This window comes from Notolepis coatsorum (assembly GCF_963971535.1).
Source record: "Notolepis coatsorum genome assembly, chromosome: 9".
In the NCBI taxonomy this organism is placed as follows: domain Eukaryota; kingdom Metazoa; phylum Chordata; class Actinopteri; order Aulopiformes; family Paralepididae; genus Notolepis; species Notolepis coatsorum.
Genome location: NC_140173.1, coordinates 66,564,106 through 66,582,716, shown reverse-complemented (window position 1 = coordinate 66,582,716; position 18,611 = coordinate 66,564,106). Strand labels below are relative to the sequence as shown.

General features: G+C 41.2%; 1 protein-coding gene across 1 annotated transcript in view; it reads right to left on the bottom strand.

The window, feature by feature from the left end:
• entpd6 (ectonucleoside triphosphate diphosphohydrolase 6) overlaps positions 1-17,643 on the bottom strand; it is a 33,900-nt gene extending 16,257 nt beyond the window's left edge. Inside the window, exons 1-5 of the mRNA XM_084322091.1 lie at positions 17,531-17,643; positions 15,245-15,592; positions 7,466-7,542; positions 7,151-7,294; positions 2,755-2,830 (exon numbers count right to left, since the gene is read on the bottom strand). Of these exons, the coding sequence (XP_084178217.1) occupies positions 2,755-2,830; positions 7,151-7,294; positions 7,466-7,542; positions 15,245-15,515 (568 nt within the window). The 5' untranslated portion in view covers positions 15,516-15,592; positions 17,531-17,643. The remainder of the gene's footprint in view (positions 1-2,754; positions 2,831-7,150; positions 7,295-7,465; positions 7,543-15,244; positions 15,593-17,530) is intronic.
• Positions 17,644-18,611: the final 968 nt, after the last annotated feature.

Genomic DNA, 18,611 nt, shown 5'->3' with positions numbered 1-18,611 from the left:
TATTATTTACTATATAAAATGTACCTATTTTAGATTTGCAGATCAAGTATCTAATTATTATAAGCATAAGCATATAATAATAATAATTCATTACATTTATATAGCGCTTTTCTAGACACTCAAAGCGCTCCCCACAATGTAGGGTGGATATTGCCTCCTTCACGCATGGTACGGATATGAGTATGTTTCTGGATAAACACGTCTTTACACATTAAATACTTCCTAATTGTTCATGTAATCACCATTCTATACTTTATTGCCATTACAACTCGGTTGTTTTAGTTTGCCTTGGCGTGTTCATGACAGAACAACTATAACAAGGACACAGTGTCATGGATGTTCATGACAGAACAACTGTAACAAGGACACAGTGTCATGGATGTTCTTGACAGAACAACTATAACAAGGACACAGTGTCATGGATGTTCATGACAGAACAATTGTAACAAGGACACAGTGTCATGGATGTTCATGACAGAACAGAACAACTATAACAAGGACATGGATGTTCATGACAGAACAGAACAACTATAACAAGGACACAGTGTCATGGATGTTCATGACAGAACAGAACAACTGTAACAAGGACACAGTGTCATGGATGTTCATGACAGAACAGAACAACTGTAACAAGGACACAGTGTCATGGATGTTCATGACAGAACAGAACAACTGTAACAAGGACACAGTGTCATGGATGCCAAACAGCCTCGCATGGAGCATCTTAAACTAAGTGTCATGCATGGGTGCTGCCACTAGGGACAGAGTGGTTAACAGTGAATGAGTGAGTGAGACACTGGTCCTAATACAAGTCCTGAGAAAAGTTCACTCCAAGGTATTATAGAGCAATTAATTAAATTCCTCCTATTTGATCTTATCACGCAAACACATCAACGTCACATTCACACGTTGCACTGAAGAACCATACAAGTCTTTTTTGATATTCAAATGTTTTACAGCCCACTCTAACTTCATCTTTAGATAATAAAGTATCAACCTCTACTGTCTTGGATGGGCCGAAGGCGGGCCACCACGCACTCGTGCGCAAGTCGCGGCACTTTGCGCTCGTCTACCGGGCCAGGGCTGCATTTTTCGAGGATCATCCAACGCACCATTCGAAAGTTGAATTTGCCGCCTTTCAATCGCCACCCCACTCAACCAGCTGCGTGCTTCGGGTCTCGAGTTACATGACGCTATATCCGGCGAGCGTCATCCAAAAAGCCGCTCCATCAAATGACCACCCCAACAGGTCCACGGAGGATGCCATAGCCCATGTGCTGCACACAGCAGCATCACACCTGGACCAAGAGGCAGGGGAACTATGTGAGAATGCTATTCATCGACTACAGCTCAGCATTCAATACCATAGTCCCCTCCAAACTCGTAGCCAAGCTCAGGGACCTGGGCATGAACTATGACCTCTGCCAGTGGGTCTTGGACTTCCTGACAGGAAGACCCCAGGTGGTGAGAGCAGGCAACTGCACCTCCTCATCCATCACCCTCAACACGGGGGCCCCCCAGGGTTGTGTTCTGAGTCCCCTCCTCTACTCGCTGTACACACATGACTGTGTGGCACAGCGGAACAACAACACAATCAAATTAGCTGAGGACACAGTAGTGGTGGGCCTGATCTCTGCAAACAATGAGAGGGCCTACCTGGAAGAGATAGAGGATCTGGCGCGGTGGTGTCAGGAGAACTGCCTCTCCCTGAACGTCAGCAAAACAAAAGAGATGATTGTGGACTTTAGGAGGTCGGGGGTCAGGGACTACAGCCCCCTCAGCATTGACGGGGCACCGGTCGAGAGAGTAATAATAATAGATCAAATTTCTATAGCGCCTTTCATGAAACCCAAGGTCGCTTCACAATCACAACAGAAAATAGGGCTAGGGAAGTAGGGGAAAAAAAGGGGGGATGAGGGCAGGTAAGGGATAATGAACCTAATCTAAACTAACTAATGGGGAAAAGCCTTGGTGAAGAGGTGTGTTGAGAGCAGTTTTGAAGGTGTCCAGGGTTGGGGTGTTGCGGATTTTAGGGGGGAGAGAGTTCCAGAGGGTAGGGGACGCCACGCTGAACGCTCCGTCACCGAAAGTCCGCAACCTGGTGCGAGGGATGGAGAGGAGACCCAGATCAGAGGATCGTAGGTTCCGGGATCGTAGGTTCCGCTGATTTATGAATCGTTTTCAAATAAACGCTAGATTATCGATAGTATATGTGTACTTATGCACACGAGAGAAGCGGGCTGAAAAATCGATTATCCATGCCGTGGTAATCGCTAACGTTACGTGCACACACACGCGCTGCGATGGCAGAGAAAAAAACATCTGATTAACCCAAGACTGGTAAAATAGAGTCCTTACCTCACATCAGATGTTCTGCAAAAAGATTAATCCAATTCCTGATCGCCATTCCAAATATTGATCGGGTTTATTGATCCAATGTTATAGCACCAAAACACATAATCCACGCTGCTCTGAGTGTCCTCAGTCCATCTGTTATAACGATACTGCATGCCTGAGATGGGAAACCCCGGGACCGGAATATTTTTCTGATGCACAGTCCCACCCAATCCAATCCAATGATGTGCAATACCATCCGGGAGACGATAGGCGGCGGTATTTGTTTTCTCGGGTCTTGGCACTCAACGCATGGCGAGTTAACCCGACTAATCTCGTGGTTGGCACTGAATGGGTTAAGACTAGAGGTTAACTATGTTAGCTCTCAACGGCAACTTCATCCAAGAACAGGAGACATACCTTCATCTGTGCCGTCCATGATGGACACACTGTCTGGTCTGGACAGGAATGGAGACTCTTCAAACACCGTCCTCACCTGGACATGACAATAGATCAGTTTTGGGACAGTATTAATGGATTTATTTTTACTTACTTATTTCACTTAAAAACATCATCTTGGATTTTTTTTATTATGAATTATTATTATTATTATATGAATTATTGTGAACACCCTTTGAGATGTTATGATCAATACAGGATACACTAGTTATTTTGACGTCATCACCGCTTGTTAGACAAAGGGATGTAGGCTTGGCAATACTACATTAATATCGGTAATTACAATGATAAAGTTTGCCACAATGAGAATAAGATTATGAGCATATTTGTAGGTGGTTGGAAGGAGCATCTCTATTATCATGATAAAGTTTGGCACAATGAGAATAAGATTATGAGCATATTGTAGGTGGTTGGAAGGAGCATCTCTATAACCCACTGTGCTGTGTGTTGGTGGGTTTGTGTGCGACTGTGTTCACACATCAAAACGGCCTCATCATACTTAAAGGGGAACTCCACTATTTTGGGAAATTAGCTTATTTAACATCTTCCCTGGAGTTAGACAAGAAGATACATACCTTTTTTGTCTCTGTGCGTGCATTTTAGCTTTGGGAATAGACGCTCCGTTAGCATAGCTTAGCTTCATCACTGGAAGTGAGGCAGGACAGTAGCCTTACAGTGCCTTACAGTGTATTGCAAGGTCTGACATTGACCAAATTTGATATGCATGACCTTGGTGGGCTCTAGGTCAACTCCTGAAAAGGGGGTCAATGTCAGACCTTGCAATCAAAAGTTAGGGGGCGCACTGAAATTATGGCAAGGGTTATTAGCCCCCTAACTTTTGATTGCAAAGTCTGACATTGACCCCCTTTGCAGGAATTGACCTAGAGCCCACCAAGGTCATGCATATCAAGTTTGGTCAATGTCAGACCTTGCAATACACTGTAAGGCACTGTAAGGCTACTGTCCTGCCTCACTTCCAGTGATGAAGCTAAGCTATGCTAACGGAGCGTCTATTCCCAAAGCTAAAATGCACGCACAGAGACAAAAAAGGTATGTATCTTCTTGTCTAACTCCAGGGAAGATGTTAAATAAGCTAATTTCCCAAAATAGTGGAGTTATCCTTTAAAGAGTAGCTCTGAAGCTGGTTTAGTTCTCGAGCTCTGAAGCTGGTTTAGTTCTCAAGCTCTGAAGCTGGTTTAGTTCTCGAGCCATTACTCACAACATAGTAAACAATGCTCCCAGTCAACTTAACATAAGCCACACCTTGCACCAATTGTGGGCCAATTCCATAACACACCATAGGAAATCATTCTGAGATCCCTAGAGTGCAATACCGGCCGCATCCTGCTAGGTGGCAGTAGAGCCCACCCTTTGAAACCTTATTTCACACTGTGTGTCACATCTAATTTCGTCCGGGAGGAGAATTTAGATCAAGCCAAGTAAATCGCTTCATCCAATCACTTCGAAACGCGTTCAGCACACCTGAGGCATATCTTGTGCCACTTTATGTCAGGGACCCGATAGACCCGATCAATACTGGAAATGGCGATCAGATTGGAATATTCTTTTTGGGATACCTCCTAGTAAAGGTAAGGACTATATGACATCAATCCTACTTTGATCCAACAATGATTTCACATCGATCGCAACGATCCTATGTAACGTACTCCACAACGTATGCCGTTGCTGACGATCAAAGCATCAAAAAACAACCCCCCTCCCCCCTTTCATGCATTAATGATGAAACACTATTATATACCTTTGATTTGGAAATAGTAGCGTGTCCAGGCGGGCAACGCGAACGCTTTTAGCAAAATTCACATATCACTCCATTACACAGTTACCAGGAATTAGCCAGGATCACTCTGAAACTATACAATATTCACCACGGTATAACATGCGAACGTATACATGAAAAAATTCTCTCTTTGTCACATGTTGAACGAGGGATAGTTAATGTCAAATGAGCCATTGTTTTTTTTTTTTTTTGTCTTTTTCCCCCTCCATTTTCCTCCGATTTTCTCCCATCCCAATGTTAGTCGTATGCCAATTCCCAGTCCCTTCCTGATCGCTGCGCACTTACCCCCCACAGTCAGATCATCTGGGAGAGTGGAGGCTACCACGTGCTTCCTCCGACACACGTCCAGCCAATCACCGCTTCTTTTCACCTGGCAGCGCGGATTCTCATTGAGAGGGCGTAGCGTGTGGGAGGACCACACTATCCCCCTCACGTCCAATCCGCGCTTAGCAGGCGCCCCGACCGAACTGTAGGAGTCGCTGTTTACAACGACCCGGACCCACCCCGCCAGCTTCTCCCACCCTCTGATACTGCCAATTGTATCAGTGCAGACGGCCAGCCAAGCTGGTGACAACCCCGGAGCTGTGAGCTGGATTCGAACAGGCAAATCCAGCTCAGCTCCGGGGCTGGTGACGAACGCAATCTCCGCTCGGCCACCTAACCGCCTATCAAATGAGCCATTGTATTGTCTCCATAGCTATAATATAGAATATAGCCCTGCAAACACTGCGACGCACAGTGAAAATCCTCATCTCTTACAGCGGTGGCCCATTGAGTACAAGGATGGATAGAACGGCTGGCCGTGAATGAGTTAAATAGACTGAAATGTGATCAAACGGGTGCAAACCGACAAGACAGGTTGGGTGCGCATCCTGTTCCAGAGCTGACGTGGAAGCAAGAGGCCGAAGTATCCTGGACCGGTAATCAAAGAGGTCGTATAATGAATCATCAACTCGTAAAATTATTCTAGCTGTTGCTATATCAACAGCAACCAGCAGCAGGTACCTCCATTGTGGATTAAACCAAGCTGCATTATGCAGTTGAATAGCTCATATCCAAGTGGGTAGCTAATGCCACATCCCAAATACTTCCCTTGATGATTTTGGCACAAATAATTTTTTTTAATAAAAACTAAAATCTATGAAAGCTTTTAACTAATCAGTAATAATGGGCCACAATTGTATTTAATCTGTAGCTTTGCCCTTATTATCCAAGTCCTCCTGGTTTGGCTGGGCTTCAGAACAGGTCAGAGCAAGGTGCGATTCAAGAGGGGATGAATGGAATTACATCCTCCTTGTTAACATTAAATATGTAATGCAGCTCAAGTTATAATTTATTAACTGTGCATTTCAGGGTTAATTATTATAATATTTTTTTATGTTTTGAAATAAAATGTTTACCTCACTAGCTATGTTAAATATGAACAAAACAACACAAGGCCTAGGAGCAGAATCTTCCGAAAAAGCAAGTGACTACAGTAAGTAGTCACTCAAATTAATAAACATGGTAGCGGATATGGACCACTAGCCTAGCATAAAGCTCAGAGAGAAGTATTTTTGGCCAACAGCTAGGCTAGTGGTCCGTATCAGCTTCCATTAAGTTGTGCTAAACTAAGCTAGCTTGCAGCCGGACAGTAAGCACATTTCTCATAATGTTGGCGTGTTCCTTTAAGCGCTGTGGTTTTTCTGACCAACTGAAAGGAACTTTTCAAAATATAAAAGATGAGATGAGACAGAACTTTATTATCTCTGAGGGGAAATTGCATCACTTGGATGCAATCCCTGAGTGATGCAAGTATGAGATTATTTCTTCTGCGTGACTGCATGTGGGAAACACAGTTCCAGAGATCTGTTGATAGAATCAACTCATCGACTGTTACCCGTCTAAGAATGTCTTTAGCGGAGGACGGCCCTACTTGTCCCTGCATAACATGGACATTTTAGACATTTCTCCTCTTTTCACCGCTTTTACAATCGCTTTCAAGCAGAAGTTCATGCCATCTCCCCCAGATCCCCTCCCTGCTGAACAGGTGCCCCGACCGACCAGTAGGAGTCGCTGTTTGCAATGACCAGGACTCATACCCCACCGGCTTCCCACCCGCGAACACTGACAATAATTGTGTTCTTAGGCATGACTGACCAAGCCGGAGGTACCGCTGACAGCTGGATTGGAACCCAGAGTCTCTGCGGTGGTAAGCGAGTGCTTAGACCTCTACGCTACTCAGCCACACCATGGCCTCCATAGATCTAAGCAGGCGTCTGCAGACACCAGGGAGCTCACAGAGGATCAACAGTCCTACCCCGTACAGTAGATCAACAGTCCTACCCCGTCCAGTAGATCAACAGTCCTACCCCGTCCAGTAGATCAACAGTCCTACCCCGTCCAGTAGATCAACAGTCCTACCCCGTCCAGTAGATCACCAGTCCTACCCCGTCCAGTAGATCAACAGTCCTACCCCGTCCAGTAGATCAACAGTCCTACCCCGTCCAGTAGATCAACAGTCCTACCCCGTCCAGTAGATCAACAGTCCTACCCCGTCCAGTAGATCAACAGTCCTACCCTGTCCAGTAGATGTGTGGCCTTGTCCCCTGGCAGGAGGCGCAGGCCAGCAGTGGCCTTGAGGACCAGAGGAGTGTTGATCCACAGGGAGGAGGGGACGCTGGCCTTGGCCTCCTCCAGCAGCTCCAGGATCCCTGCTTCACACTGAGGGGGAACAGGAGAGGAGAGCAGCGGTGGTGTCGTCACTGTCATACACGTCACCTTTAACATCCACCTTAAACACTACACCATATTTGATCTATTTATTACTAAAACATTTGCACTACATCTATACTTCTAGAGCGGTTAAGAGTGGGGCTGGTTTACAGTCCGTACCTTATCTGCATCGTCGGCGTACGCAGAAAGACCAGGCTTTATGGCTTTGAACGTTTCGTGGGCTAATTTGGGAGCTTCTGTGGGAATAAAGACACAAAACACGAGTTAAACACAACGGAAAACACAACGGATACTCACAGTATAATCTTACACCTGCGTAAATTTTGCGTCTTATGTTACAGTTGCAGCTATACAGAAAACTGGGATCTTGGTCATAATGCAAAAATAAAACCATTGTATAATCTAATTTTATCAAATTAAATTGTATCTTTCTGCCCAAGTGACTAGTCGTGATTATGACTCACATTTGTCATTAACACATTCGGGGTAGGGCTGGGCGATATGGCCAAAAATGATATCGCGATAACGATATCGATAACAATATCATATCACTCGATATTCGATATTATTATAAGTATACAAAAAAAAAATATATATATATATATATATATATATATTTTTTTTTAAACAACAGATTTATTTTGCAGCAATTCTTTGTCGTTGCCGCCATCTTTAGTGTTACATCCCCTCACACTCTCAGGCTGCAGCTGGTTTGAAAGCGAAAGTAAAACCGGCTTCTCTGCTGGCTGTGGCTCCAGGGGAGTTGAATAGTTCTGGCTCTGCTCTTTCTTTTCTATCTTTTGGCGCTTTTTTGGTGGACAAACCACCGCACATGTGCACCGTGACTCGTGACTGGAGACTAGCTCTGCTAGCACACATAGCCTACTGTGTACAGACGGTTTCAAACTGTATTTTAAATTAGAAAGCAAACAAAATAATGGACAAGAGAAAAATAAATCTCAATTTGGTCAGTATTGTCATTTGGACAAGCAAAGCCATTACTTTAAGTTGCAGGCAAGAAAGACAAGTCTGTCCACTGTCTCTGGTTTTAAAACTGCCCTGTTGCAGGTCACAAAAAAAAAATATCGTGATAATTATCGTTATCGTTATATCGCCCAGCTCTAATTCGGGGCCATTCGATTTCCCCATCTAGCTATAGCTGCTTTCCATTACATAGTTTCACTTTGCGTCACGTTGTTTGTAGAGCTAAATCTATATTTTATATTATAGCTATGGATACAATACCATGGTCATTTGACAGTAACTATCTTCCGTTCAAGATGCAAAAAATTATTAATTTGTTCATGAATACGTTCACGCGTTATCCCGTGGTGAATATGAGTATAATTTCGGAATGATCCGGGCTAATTCCTGGGAGGCCGGCTACAGGGCACAAATCAGGGGGATGGGTATGATAACCTTGCACGATCAAGCTGAAATTGCCGTCAGATTGTCCTTACCTGTGGTCAGTGGTATTCCAAAAAGAATATTCCAATTATTTGATCGCCATCTGGTCCATCCTATGTCCTCTGATCCACGACATAACCCACCACAACATATGGATCGGGGGTCCCGAAAACGATTCAATGCGATCGGGTGAAGCCCTAGTAACGTATATATACATGGTTGGCCACAAAAGTGTTAAACTGTCAATGTTTACATTCAGATTAGATTAAAATGTATTGTCATCATACAGCACAAGTACAGTACAACAAAAAGAAGTCTGGCATCCAACCAGAGTGCAAATGTAGCAGTAAAGTGCAACAGCAATATCCAAAGTGACTTACAAATTGTGAACAACAAGTCAGGAGGAGGGGTACCCGAGTGCATAGTAGTATAGACATATGAGCATGATAGGTAGTAAGTAAGTAAGTAAGTAAGTAAGTAAGTAAGTAAGTAAGTAAGTAAGTAAGTAAGTAAGTAAGTAAGTAAGTAAGTAAGTAAGTAAGTAAGTAAGTAAGTAAGTAAGTAAGTAAGTATTTATAAAGCACCTTTCATACATGTCATGTAGCTCAAAGTGCTGTACACAAACCAGGGTTAGAAATTAACATTTTTTTTCAAGGGCTTTTTTTGCCCCCCTTAATTGATTTTCGGGGGCTTTTTTTGTATTTCGGGGGCACTGAATTTTTATGATGAAAATTAACATAAGGATTATAAAACATTGTTGACACCTTTTTTTACAGTCTTCGTCCCTATGTTTGATAATGTAATGTTAATGTCTCCATATATAGGGCTCTACGCTAACCTTTTTCCCAAGGAGCACATGTGCTCCTAAATAAAATGTTAATAAATAAAATCTAAATAAAAATTTAGGAGCACACAAAGAAATTTAGGAGCACAGTGAAAATTGTTCAAGTAACAGAGTTTATTAACTATTTATCTCATGCATTATTATACTGTGCGTGTGCACACTATGAATTGAAAATGGGGGACCCTGATGTAAACAAGACGAAAGTCTTTCTCTGGTCTGCATCCCCTTAACTTGTGTGTATTGAGCTGTACTGTATTGTACCCATTCTGCAATCTGTTAATAAAGTTTTCAATCAATCAAACGCAAAGGATATCGGTTGTCAAGCTGCTTTTGTATGTTGTAGTGTTGTTATAATACCAACATTTTGACTTTGATACAGATAGGAAAGGTAATGGAATATATTATTAGATGACAGAACATTGAAAATTCTTTATACAATTATTTAATTCATTATGAAATAGAAATTCCGTTTTTGGGTGGAACGTTTGTTGCAAGGAGGGAGGAGGCGGGGACCGCTGCGTGTTACACACAACACGGAGAAATGGTCTAGCTGCTTCGGTGCGTCGTTAACGTTAACGTCGGAAGAAATTCCCCACTAAGCCCTAAATTCAGAGCAGAGCAGTATCCTAATGACTTTTATGCTTCAGTCGATAAGGTGTTTTGCGAATTCTGTCAACATACCGTGGGGACTGGACCCGCAAAAACACGTGCGAATATCACTTCAAAACTACAAAAGCCATGTCAGCCGGATTCCTCTCTTTCTCCTCGTCTCTCTTTTGCTCAAAATAAAAATGAATGGGCTTCATGGCTGGCTGATTTTTTTGCGTTGTCTGATTCTGAATGTATAACTTGCCTAAGCCGGTACCGTGACTTTGTTTTCGGGCGCTACTGTGATTGGACGTTTATGCGCCTTGTGTAATGTGGGACTATTATAACAGCGGAGCTGTTTTGTAATCGTCACTCGTCTCGAGTAAATGATTTTTCCGGGTGGCGCACACACACATATTATTAGGGGCAAATACAAAGGAAATGCTCGCACTGTAGATCATATATATAATTATATATATAATTAGTAAACTGTCGGGGGCATTTTCTGCCCCCCTTAACTGATATTCGGGGGCATTTTGTCCATTTTCAAGGGCATTTTGCCCCGAGCCCCCGTTAATTTCGAACCCTGACACAAACGCATATATAAAGCATCACATTAATAAGAAAACAGTAATAAAAGTATGGCACAGTAAAAGCACAGTAAAATAACATTTCAGTAAAAGATCAATACATAGAATTAAATTAAAATTAAAAACATAATAAAAACATTTCAATAAGATACTCGCTTTCCCTAAGGCATGGTACACTATTTGTAAGCTAGACTGTATAGGTACGTTTTTAATTTTCCTTTAAAAATGTGTATGGAGCTGGCGTTCCTGATGTGTGTTGGTAGTGTGTTCCATAGTTTTGGGGCATAGTTGGCAAATGCCATACTTCCGATCCTCTTTTGGTTTCTGGGTGTGTCTAATAAACCTGTAGTGGATGACCTTAGCGTTCTTGAGGGCAGATAACTAACTAGGGAATTTGCTATGTATTTTGGGCCTTGCTCATTTAGAGCTTTATATGTCAGGAAAAGGACCTTGAAAACCAATTCTGTGAGTTATTGGCAGCCAGTGCAGTGTGGCTAGGACTGGAGTGATATGTTCTCTTCTCTTTTTACGAGTTAGTAATCGAGCTGCAGAGTTTTGGATAAGCTGAAGCTTTCCAATGGTTGCTTTGGAATAAAAGCATGAATCAGTGTCTCAGCATCCTTTTTATTTACGTAGTAGTATAAGTATAGTAGTATAGACATATTTGCATGATGGGTAGTAGTATAAGTATAGTAGCATAGTAGTATAGACATATTAGATGATAGGTAGTAGTATAAGTATAGTAGGATAGACATATTTGCATGATGGGTAGTAGTATAAGTATAGTAGCATAGTAGTATAGACATATTAGATGATAGGTAGTAGTATAAGTATAGTAGCATAGTAGTATAGACATATTAGATGATAGGTAGTAGTATAAGTATAGTAGTATAGACATATTTGCATGATGTGTAGTAGTATAAGTATAGTAGCATAGTAGTATAGACATATTAGATGATAGGTAGTAGTATAAGTATAGTAGTATAGACATATTAGATGATAGGTAGTAGTATAAGTATAGTAGCATAGTAGTATAGACATATTAGCATGATAGCTAGTAGTATAAGTATAGTAGCATAGTAGTATAGACATATTAGATGATAGGTAGTAGTATAAGTATAGTAGGATAGACATATTTGCATGATGGGTAGTAGTATAAGTATAGTAGCATAGTAGTATAGACATATTAGATGATAGGTAGTAGTATAAGTATAGTAGACATATTTGCATGATGGGTAGTAGTATAAGTATAGTAGCATAGTAGTATAGACATATTAGATGATAGGTAGTAGTATAAGTATAGTAGCATAGTAGTATAGACATATTAGATGATAGGTAGTAGTATAAGTATAGTAGTATAGACATATTTGCATGATGTGTAGTAGTATAAGTATAGTAGCATAGTAGTATAGACATATTAGATGATAGGTAGTAGTATAAGTATAGTAGCATAGTAGTATAGACATGTTAGCATGATAGCTAGTAGTATAAGTATAGTAGCATAGTAGTATAGACATATTAGATGATAGGTAGTAGTATAAGTATAGTAACATAGTAGTATAGACATATTAGCATGATAGCTAGTAGTATAAGTATAGTAGCATAGTAGTATAGACATATTAGATGATAGGTAGTAGTATAAGTATAGTAGGATAGACTGCATGATGGGTAGTAGTATAAGTATAGTAGCATAGTAGTATAGACATATTAGATGATAGGTAGTAGTATAAGTATAGTAGACATATTTGCATGATGGGTAGTAGTATAAGTATAGTAGCATAGTAGTATAGACATATTAGATGATAGGTAGTAGTATAAGTATAGTAGACATATTTGCATGATAGGTAGTAGTATAAGTATAGCAGTATAGACATATTAGCATTAGGGATGCACAATATTGATTTTTTGACACCGATACCGATAACTTTATGCTCCTCAAGCCGATACCGATAACCGATATTTATTGTATTATAATATTTTTTTTAACTGTATATATATATATATATTTTTTTTTTTATCAATTTTTTATAAAAGTATTTATAAGTATTTATAAGCTCCGACGTCATCGGTACTGCTATCGGTACTCGAGAAATTATGGAGGTTTTTTTTGAGGAATTTAAACGTCGCAAACTAATCTTGTTGGCAGTTGTCTGCGCGGGGAGCTCTGTGCTCTCTGCCTGCTGTGCTCTCCTCTCTTCCCCTCCCACACACACACACACACACTCACTCACTCACACACACACACACAGGTGCTGCCGAGTAGACAGCTCTGCTCTCGACAGCACCTGTGTGTGTGTGTGTGTGTGAGTGAGTGTGTGTAAGAGCACAGCCCCCTCGCGCAGGCAGAGAGAGACCGAGGGAGGAGAGATAGAAAACGGCCAACAAGATTAGTTTGCGACGTTTAAATTCCTCAAAAAAAGTCTGGGTCTATTTTACTAAAGTCGATGCTGACAACGCTCGTTGCCACAAGTGCAACAAGACATTTGCCAGTAATGTATAAGCGCTGGTACTTGTCAATGTGGCTGGCGGGGAGATAACGTTAGCTCCGAGTAGAGTAATGGCTGACAATCCGGAGGTAAATAAACGAACGAGAGCTTCTGATTGGTGGTAAGAAGAAGAGGTGGGTGCAAGCCGTGGGACGTAATTGGCAGATCGACTGTCTGTCTCCGAATGTAACGTGACTACGTCACAGCCAAGAAAGGGAGCGCTGGATTTGTGAAAAACTCCCTGTTCCTAAACCACACGCTATCAGTTTTACCACAGTACTGGCAAAACGGGAGGAGGCTATAATAAAAACAAGCGCCCTTCATCCAAATCCACCCACACCGGATTTCTTTTAACCAAAAAATTTATTATATGTTATCGGAGCTATCAATAACGTTATCGAGTTTATCGAGATGACGTCATAATTGCTGATATCGGCCCGATAATTATCGGCCCGATAATTATCGTGCATCCCTAATTAGCATGATAGGTAGTAGTATAAGTATAGTAGTATAGACATATTAGATGATATTTAATAGTATAAGTATAGTAGCATAGTAGTATAGACATATTAGATGATAGGTAGTAGTATAAGTATAGTAGCATAGTAGTATATAGACATATGAGCATGGTAGGTAGTAGAATAAGTATAGTAGTATAGACATATTAGCATGATAGGTAGTAGTATAAGTATAGTAGCATAGTAGTATAGACATATTAGCATGATAGGTAGTAGTATAAGTATAGTAGTATAGACATTATTAGCATGATAGGTAGTAGTATAAGTTAGGGGTGTAGACATTTCTCGATTCTAAGATGCATCGCGATGCGGACGTGGCCGATTCAGCATCGATGCAGTGACAGAACATAATCGATTATTAAAATAAAATAAAAAAATATTAAAAAAAGAAAAAAATTTACTCTCTTGCTAGCTTTTATGTTCTTTTACAATGTAGCGGTTTGGGATTTGCTATAAAGCGCCCTACAAATCAAATATATAATTATTATTATTGTATTATTAAAGCTAGTGCTCTGGTCATGCATCCACTCAACTCATAGAAAATACAGCATCAGGCTATTCTAAAAGTATTGATACTAATACTGATAAAAAGAGTATTGAACCGTTTTTAACAGCTGGGTATCGAGATACCGACTGTATCATGCAATACTAGTAAAGACATTTATTTTTACAAGAACTTTCTAAATAAAAGTAAATTTATCTGACTGCTTGTTGATGAAAAAGTGGCCATGTGCAGTAATATAGATTATAAAATTGAAGATGTAATCGAGATGTAATCGAGAATCGAATCGCGGACAGCTGAATCGTAATCGAATCGTGAGGCCAGTGAAGATTCACAGCTCTAGTATACGTATAGTAGCATAGTAGTAAGGTACAATTCTAAGGTACAATCATTCTTGTTTTATTTCAGATATTGTTTGAAGAGTGTGGTATTGGAAGAGTGAAGTGTTTACTGCACACGTGCAGAAGTAACGGGTTGCTGGGCAACCATTCGTCTATGGAGGCCCAGGATACAGCAGATCTAACTATGAAGCCAAAACAGAAGCTAGCTGTGTGATTTGGCTCAGTGTTGATAACTAAGCCATTTGGCAAACGCTCTACCCGCGGTCCTGATGCTAGCGGCGTAAGCCTAATGAAAAGGTCCTAAAGCAGTGTGTGCATTTGAGTCTGGTGACATCAAAGCACAACACAGGAATTAAGCCTGAAAGCCTCCCTCGTTTCACAGGGATCTGCTAATTAATATTTTGCACCGACTCACGTGGCTTTTAACACACTAAAAGCAAATACAGAGGAATGAGGCCAAAAAGTTGAACTGTGTAACTTAATCTGCATTTTCATTCCGAGTGGAATACGCCGGACGACATAATCCATTTTGAGATGAGATCTATGAGGGGATAAAGATGTTAGCTAACATTAAACACGTCCCCTCGTCAAACGCCATCCCAGGCTGCCTTGCTTTGGATTTAGGGCAGAGGCCGTTATTCTCCCGTCACGTTGCACTTTACCGTTATGCTCTAGCTGGAACTTGAAGACGTGGATCCTGGTCCCCGTGCTCCCGGCGTCAAACATGATCCCATATTGAAAATGTCCACTGACCACCTCGACGGAGGTGGGCCTGTCGGGCCCGTCGGACAGGTCGGGCCTGAGCCGGTAAAACGGCGGCAGTTTGGAGATTCCAAGCCTGAAGCCGTCATAGTGACGATTCACAAACATCAGGTAGGCCAGAAGACAGGTCATGAAGACGACAACGCTGGCTAGTAACTTTGGTATCCTCATGGTGATTCATGGGGGAGAATAACATGCTGCACTTCCACACAGCGCTGGGCTACACCCGGTCCCCTCACCGCTTCCTCCTGGATAAAGGACACAGAAGGTACGTCAAGAGATGGGAAATAATGGTGGAACACTGCATCCTCGTCCTAGTATCACCATAATCACCGTCTTCGAACTCCCTGTTCTTCAGGCAAATGCTACAGCAGTTATAAACACTGTTGGCCCGGAGGCTCATTCTTGGAAGTCAGCGAAAATACCGGGTTAAGGAAGTGCTTTCCATGATTACACTGGAGAAGCTGAGACACAACCAGAGTACCTCCAGAGACTGATATGTTAAAACCTGGGCCCCCTTTATAGAACGTGTCCAAAGCATATCCCTCACTTGACATCATTATTTACTTATGATGGAGTAGACAGTTGGATCCAAAGTTGCATAATGCTGCAAAATGTTCCTATTCGTTGCCAAACAATGTATAGTAATTGCCCACAACCATACAACATGTATGTATTAATTTATTATTACTATTAATGATTATTATAGTGTATGTGTGTGTGTACGTATGTGCATATGTATACAATTTATCGCCATTATTTTGGTAGTGGGGGGGGGGGGGGGGTTATACTGTTATACCTATAAATAAAGCATTAAAAAAATAAATAGATAGTAAAAAGTCATCAAAGAACACATGTTTGCTATAAAGCAGTCAGTTCTCAACATGGGGTCCGGGGTCCTTGAGAAGAGTTCCTAACAGTCCCCAGAAAAATGGGAGATTAGTTTAATTTCACCATTTCATTCACTAGAAGTTAAGACCAATGAGAGAATGACTTCTGATCACAGGTTTCTCTCTCTCCACTCTCTCTCTACCTACAGTGTATGGAATTCTGGATATGATCATTATCTAACAATCTAAATCTTCTCAGAGATGGATAATAATCAAACGACTAATATGCATGGGTTTGGGGGGTCCCATGGTAAAACTGAAACACCATCAAACTGCTGAGGTAGCGATGCACAGATTGATACAACTTGCTCACTGCTGATACCGATTCAGAGTACTAACATTTCAGTATCGGCCAATATACAGAGTACCGATCCAGAATCAACTTAGAGTCTTAGACGCATCAGGTGGGGCTCATTGGAAAAACATTATTGAGATATAATCCATTGTTCTCCATTAGAGAGATCTAACATGCTTTTCCGTGTTAAAAATGCAGCAAATACCAAATATTCCTTGGTATCGGATTTTAATAGTGGGGAAATAATCTGATACCAATTTTAGCCTCATATCGGAACAATATCCGACACCAGTACTAGGGGCATCCCTACAGAGTAGACTACCATGATACCTTTTTGTAAGGGCTGGCTCTTACATTAATTGATGAATCAATGCTAATCACTTGCCTGTGTTCTTGTTATGACATCACCACCATTTCAAAACCACTCTCAAAGAACACCTACGGGAGACTGCAATTCGAAACTGGCTCCTGTAAATGTCCTAACCCAACCCCCTCCAATGTACAGTAAATTACCAAGTATGGTTGTTGTCAATATTCCAATGTACAGTTTTGCTTGTACAGTTGTAAAGTGATCAAACATTACACACTGCCTGCCAACCCCATACCAAGACAAAAACCCAACCACGATCTCCACACTCCAGGTGAAATCCAAAATAATCCCCCTTGATGACACTTAACTTCAGAACCTTTATGCCACTTCTCGCTGACGTGTTATTCTAGCTAGTTTTACTGCTAATTAGCCTCTTTATTAGTTTGCTGTTTTTTTAGGAAACGTTTTGAATATGACATACAGGTCTCGGCAGAAACAGTTCCTACTCATATGATCTATGGTTAGTTTTGCACCCAACGTTACAATGTCTGGAATCATAATTATCATGTTTATTGAAAAGCAGTAGGAAGGTTAACGTTAACTTAGTTAGCGCCAAGCTCGCTGGAAGAAAAAACTAAAACAGCACTGCTTCATAACACACAACCAACTGTGTGGTACTGGTTATACGTACCAACTCGAATAGGTTATTGATATTATTGATTCAGTTTCCAGCCACATTATTCCCCATTGTGTCCTCGCTCATGTTAGATCATTAGCTCCCGCTGTCACCAGTCGCACACAAAAAGTCCCTGTTTGATGACGTCAGCAGATGTGTATTCGGTGATGACGTGAGTGAAACGATTGATTGATTGATTGATTGATTGATTGAAAACTTTATTAACAGATTGCAGAATGGGTACAATTACAGCTCAATAGACACAAAACACAATTGTTAAGGGGATGCAGACCAGAGAAAGACTTTCGTCTTGTTTACATCAGGGTCCCGATGTCTTTTTTCTCCTTTCTTTCTTTCTTTTTGGCCCAATCCGTGATCCAAAAAACGTAAACAAACGCGTATCGCCCATCAAACAAAATAGGAATGAAGCGTATATAAATAGAATACCGTAATCAAGCTCTTTCAGGATGTAACTTAAGTGAATATTTCATTTATTTAAACTCGAAAAGGCAACCGAGGTTTCCCTAATTTACATCACGAGTGTGTACGTAGTCGTAGCGTTTAGCAAAACCAAAAAGGATAAAATCACACAGCATAATCATAACAATTAGACAAGTAAGGATAACAATACATTAAAACATGTACAACTTGATTGACAATGATTGATTGATTGAAAACTTTATTAAACAGATTGCAGAATGGGTACAATACAGTACGGCTCAATACAACAATTTTCAATTCATCAAGACATTTATGACATGACCTATCCCCCCCCCCTCACAGTGAGCTGTGGTGTTCCACAAGGAAGCATACTAGGACCGCTACTGTTCCTAATTTATGCAAATGACATGTCGTCAGCTTGTGACTGCAACTTGTTCCTGTTTGCGGACGACTCAGCCCTGCTGGTCTCTGACAAGAACAAGTTACAGGTTGAAAAAACCCTCAGCTCGGAACTAGGCAGAATCTGCATATGGCTCGCTGATAACAAACTATCATTACACATGGGCAAAACAGAGTCCATTCTCTTCGGTTCAAATAACAAACTCAGCAAGACCGACGGCTTCTCAGTTACAGTGGGTGACAATATTGTCACAAG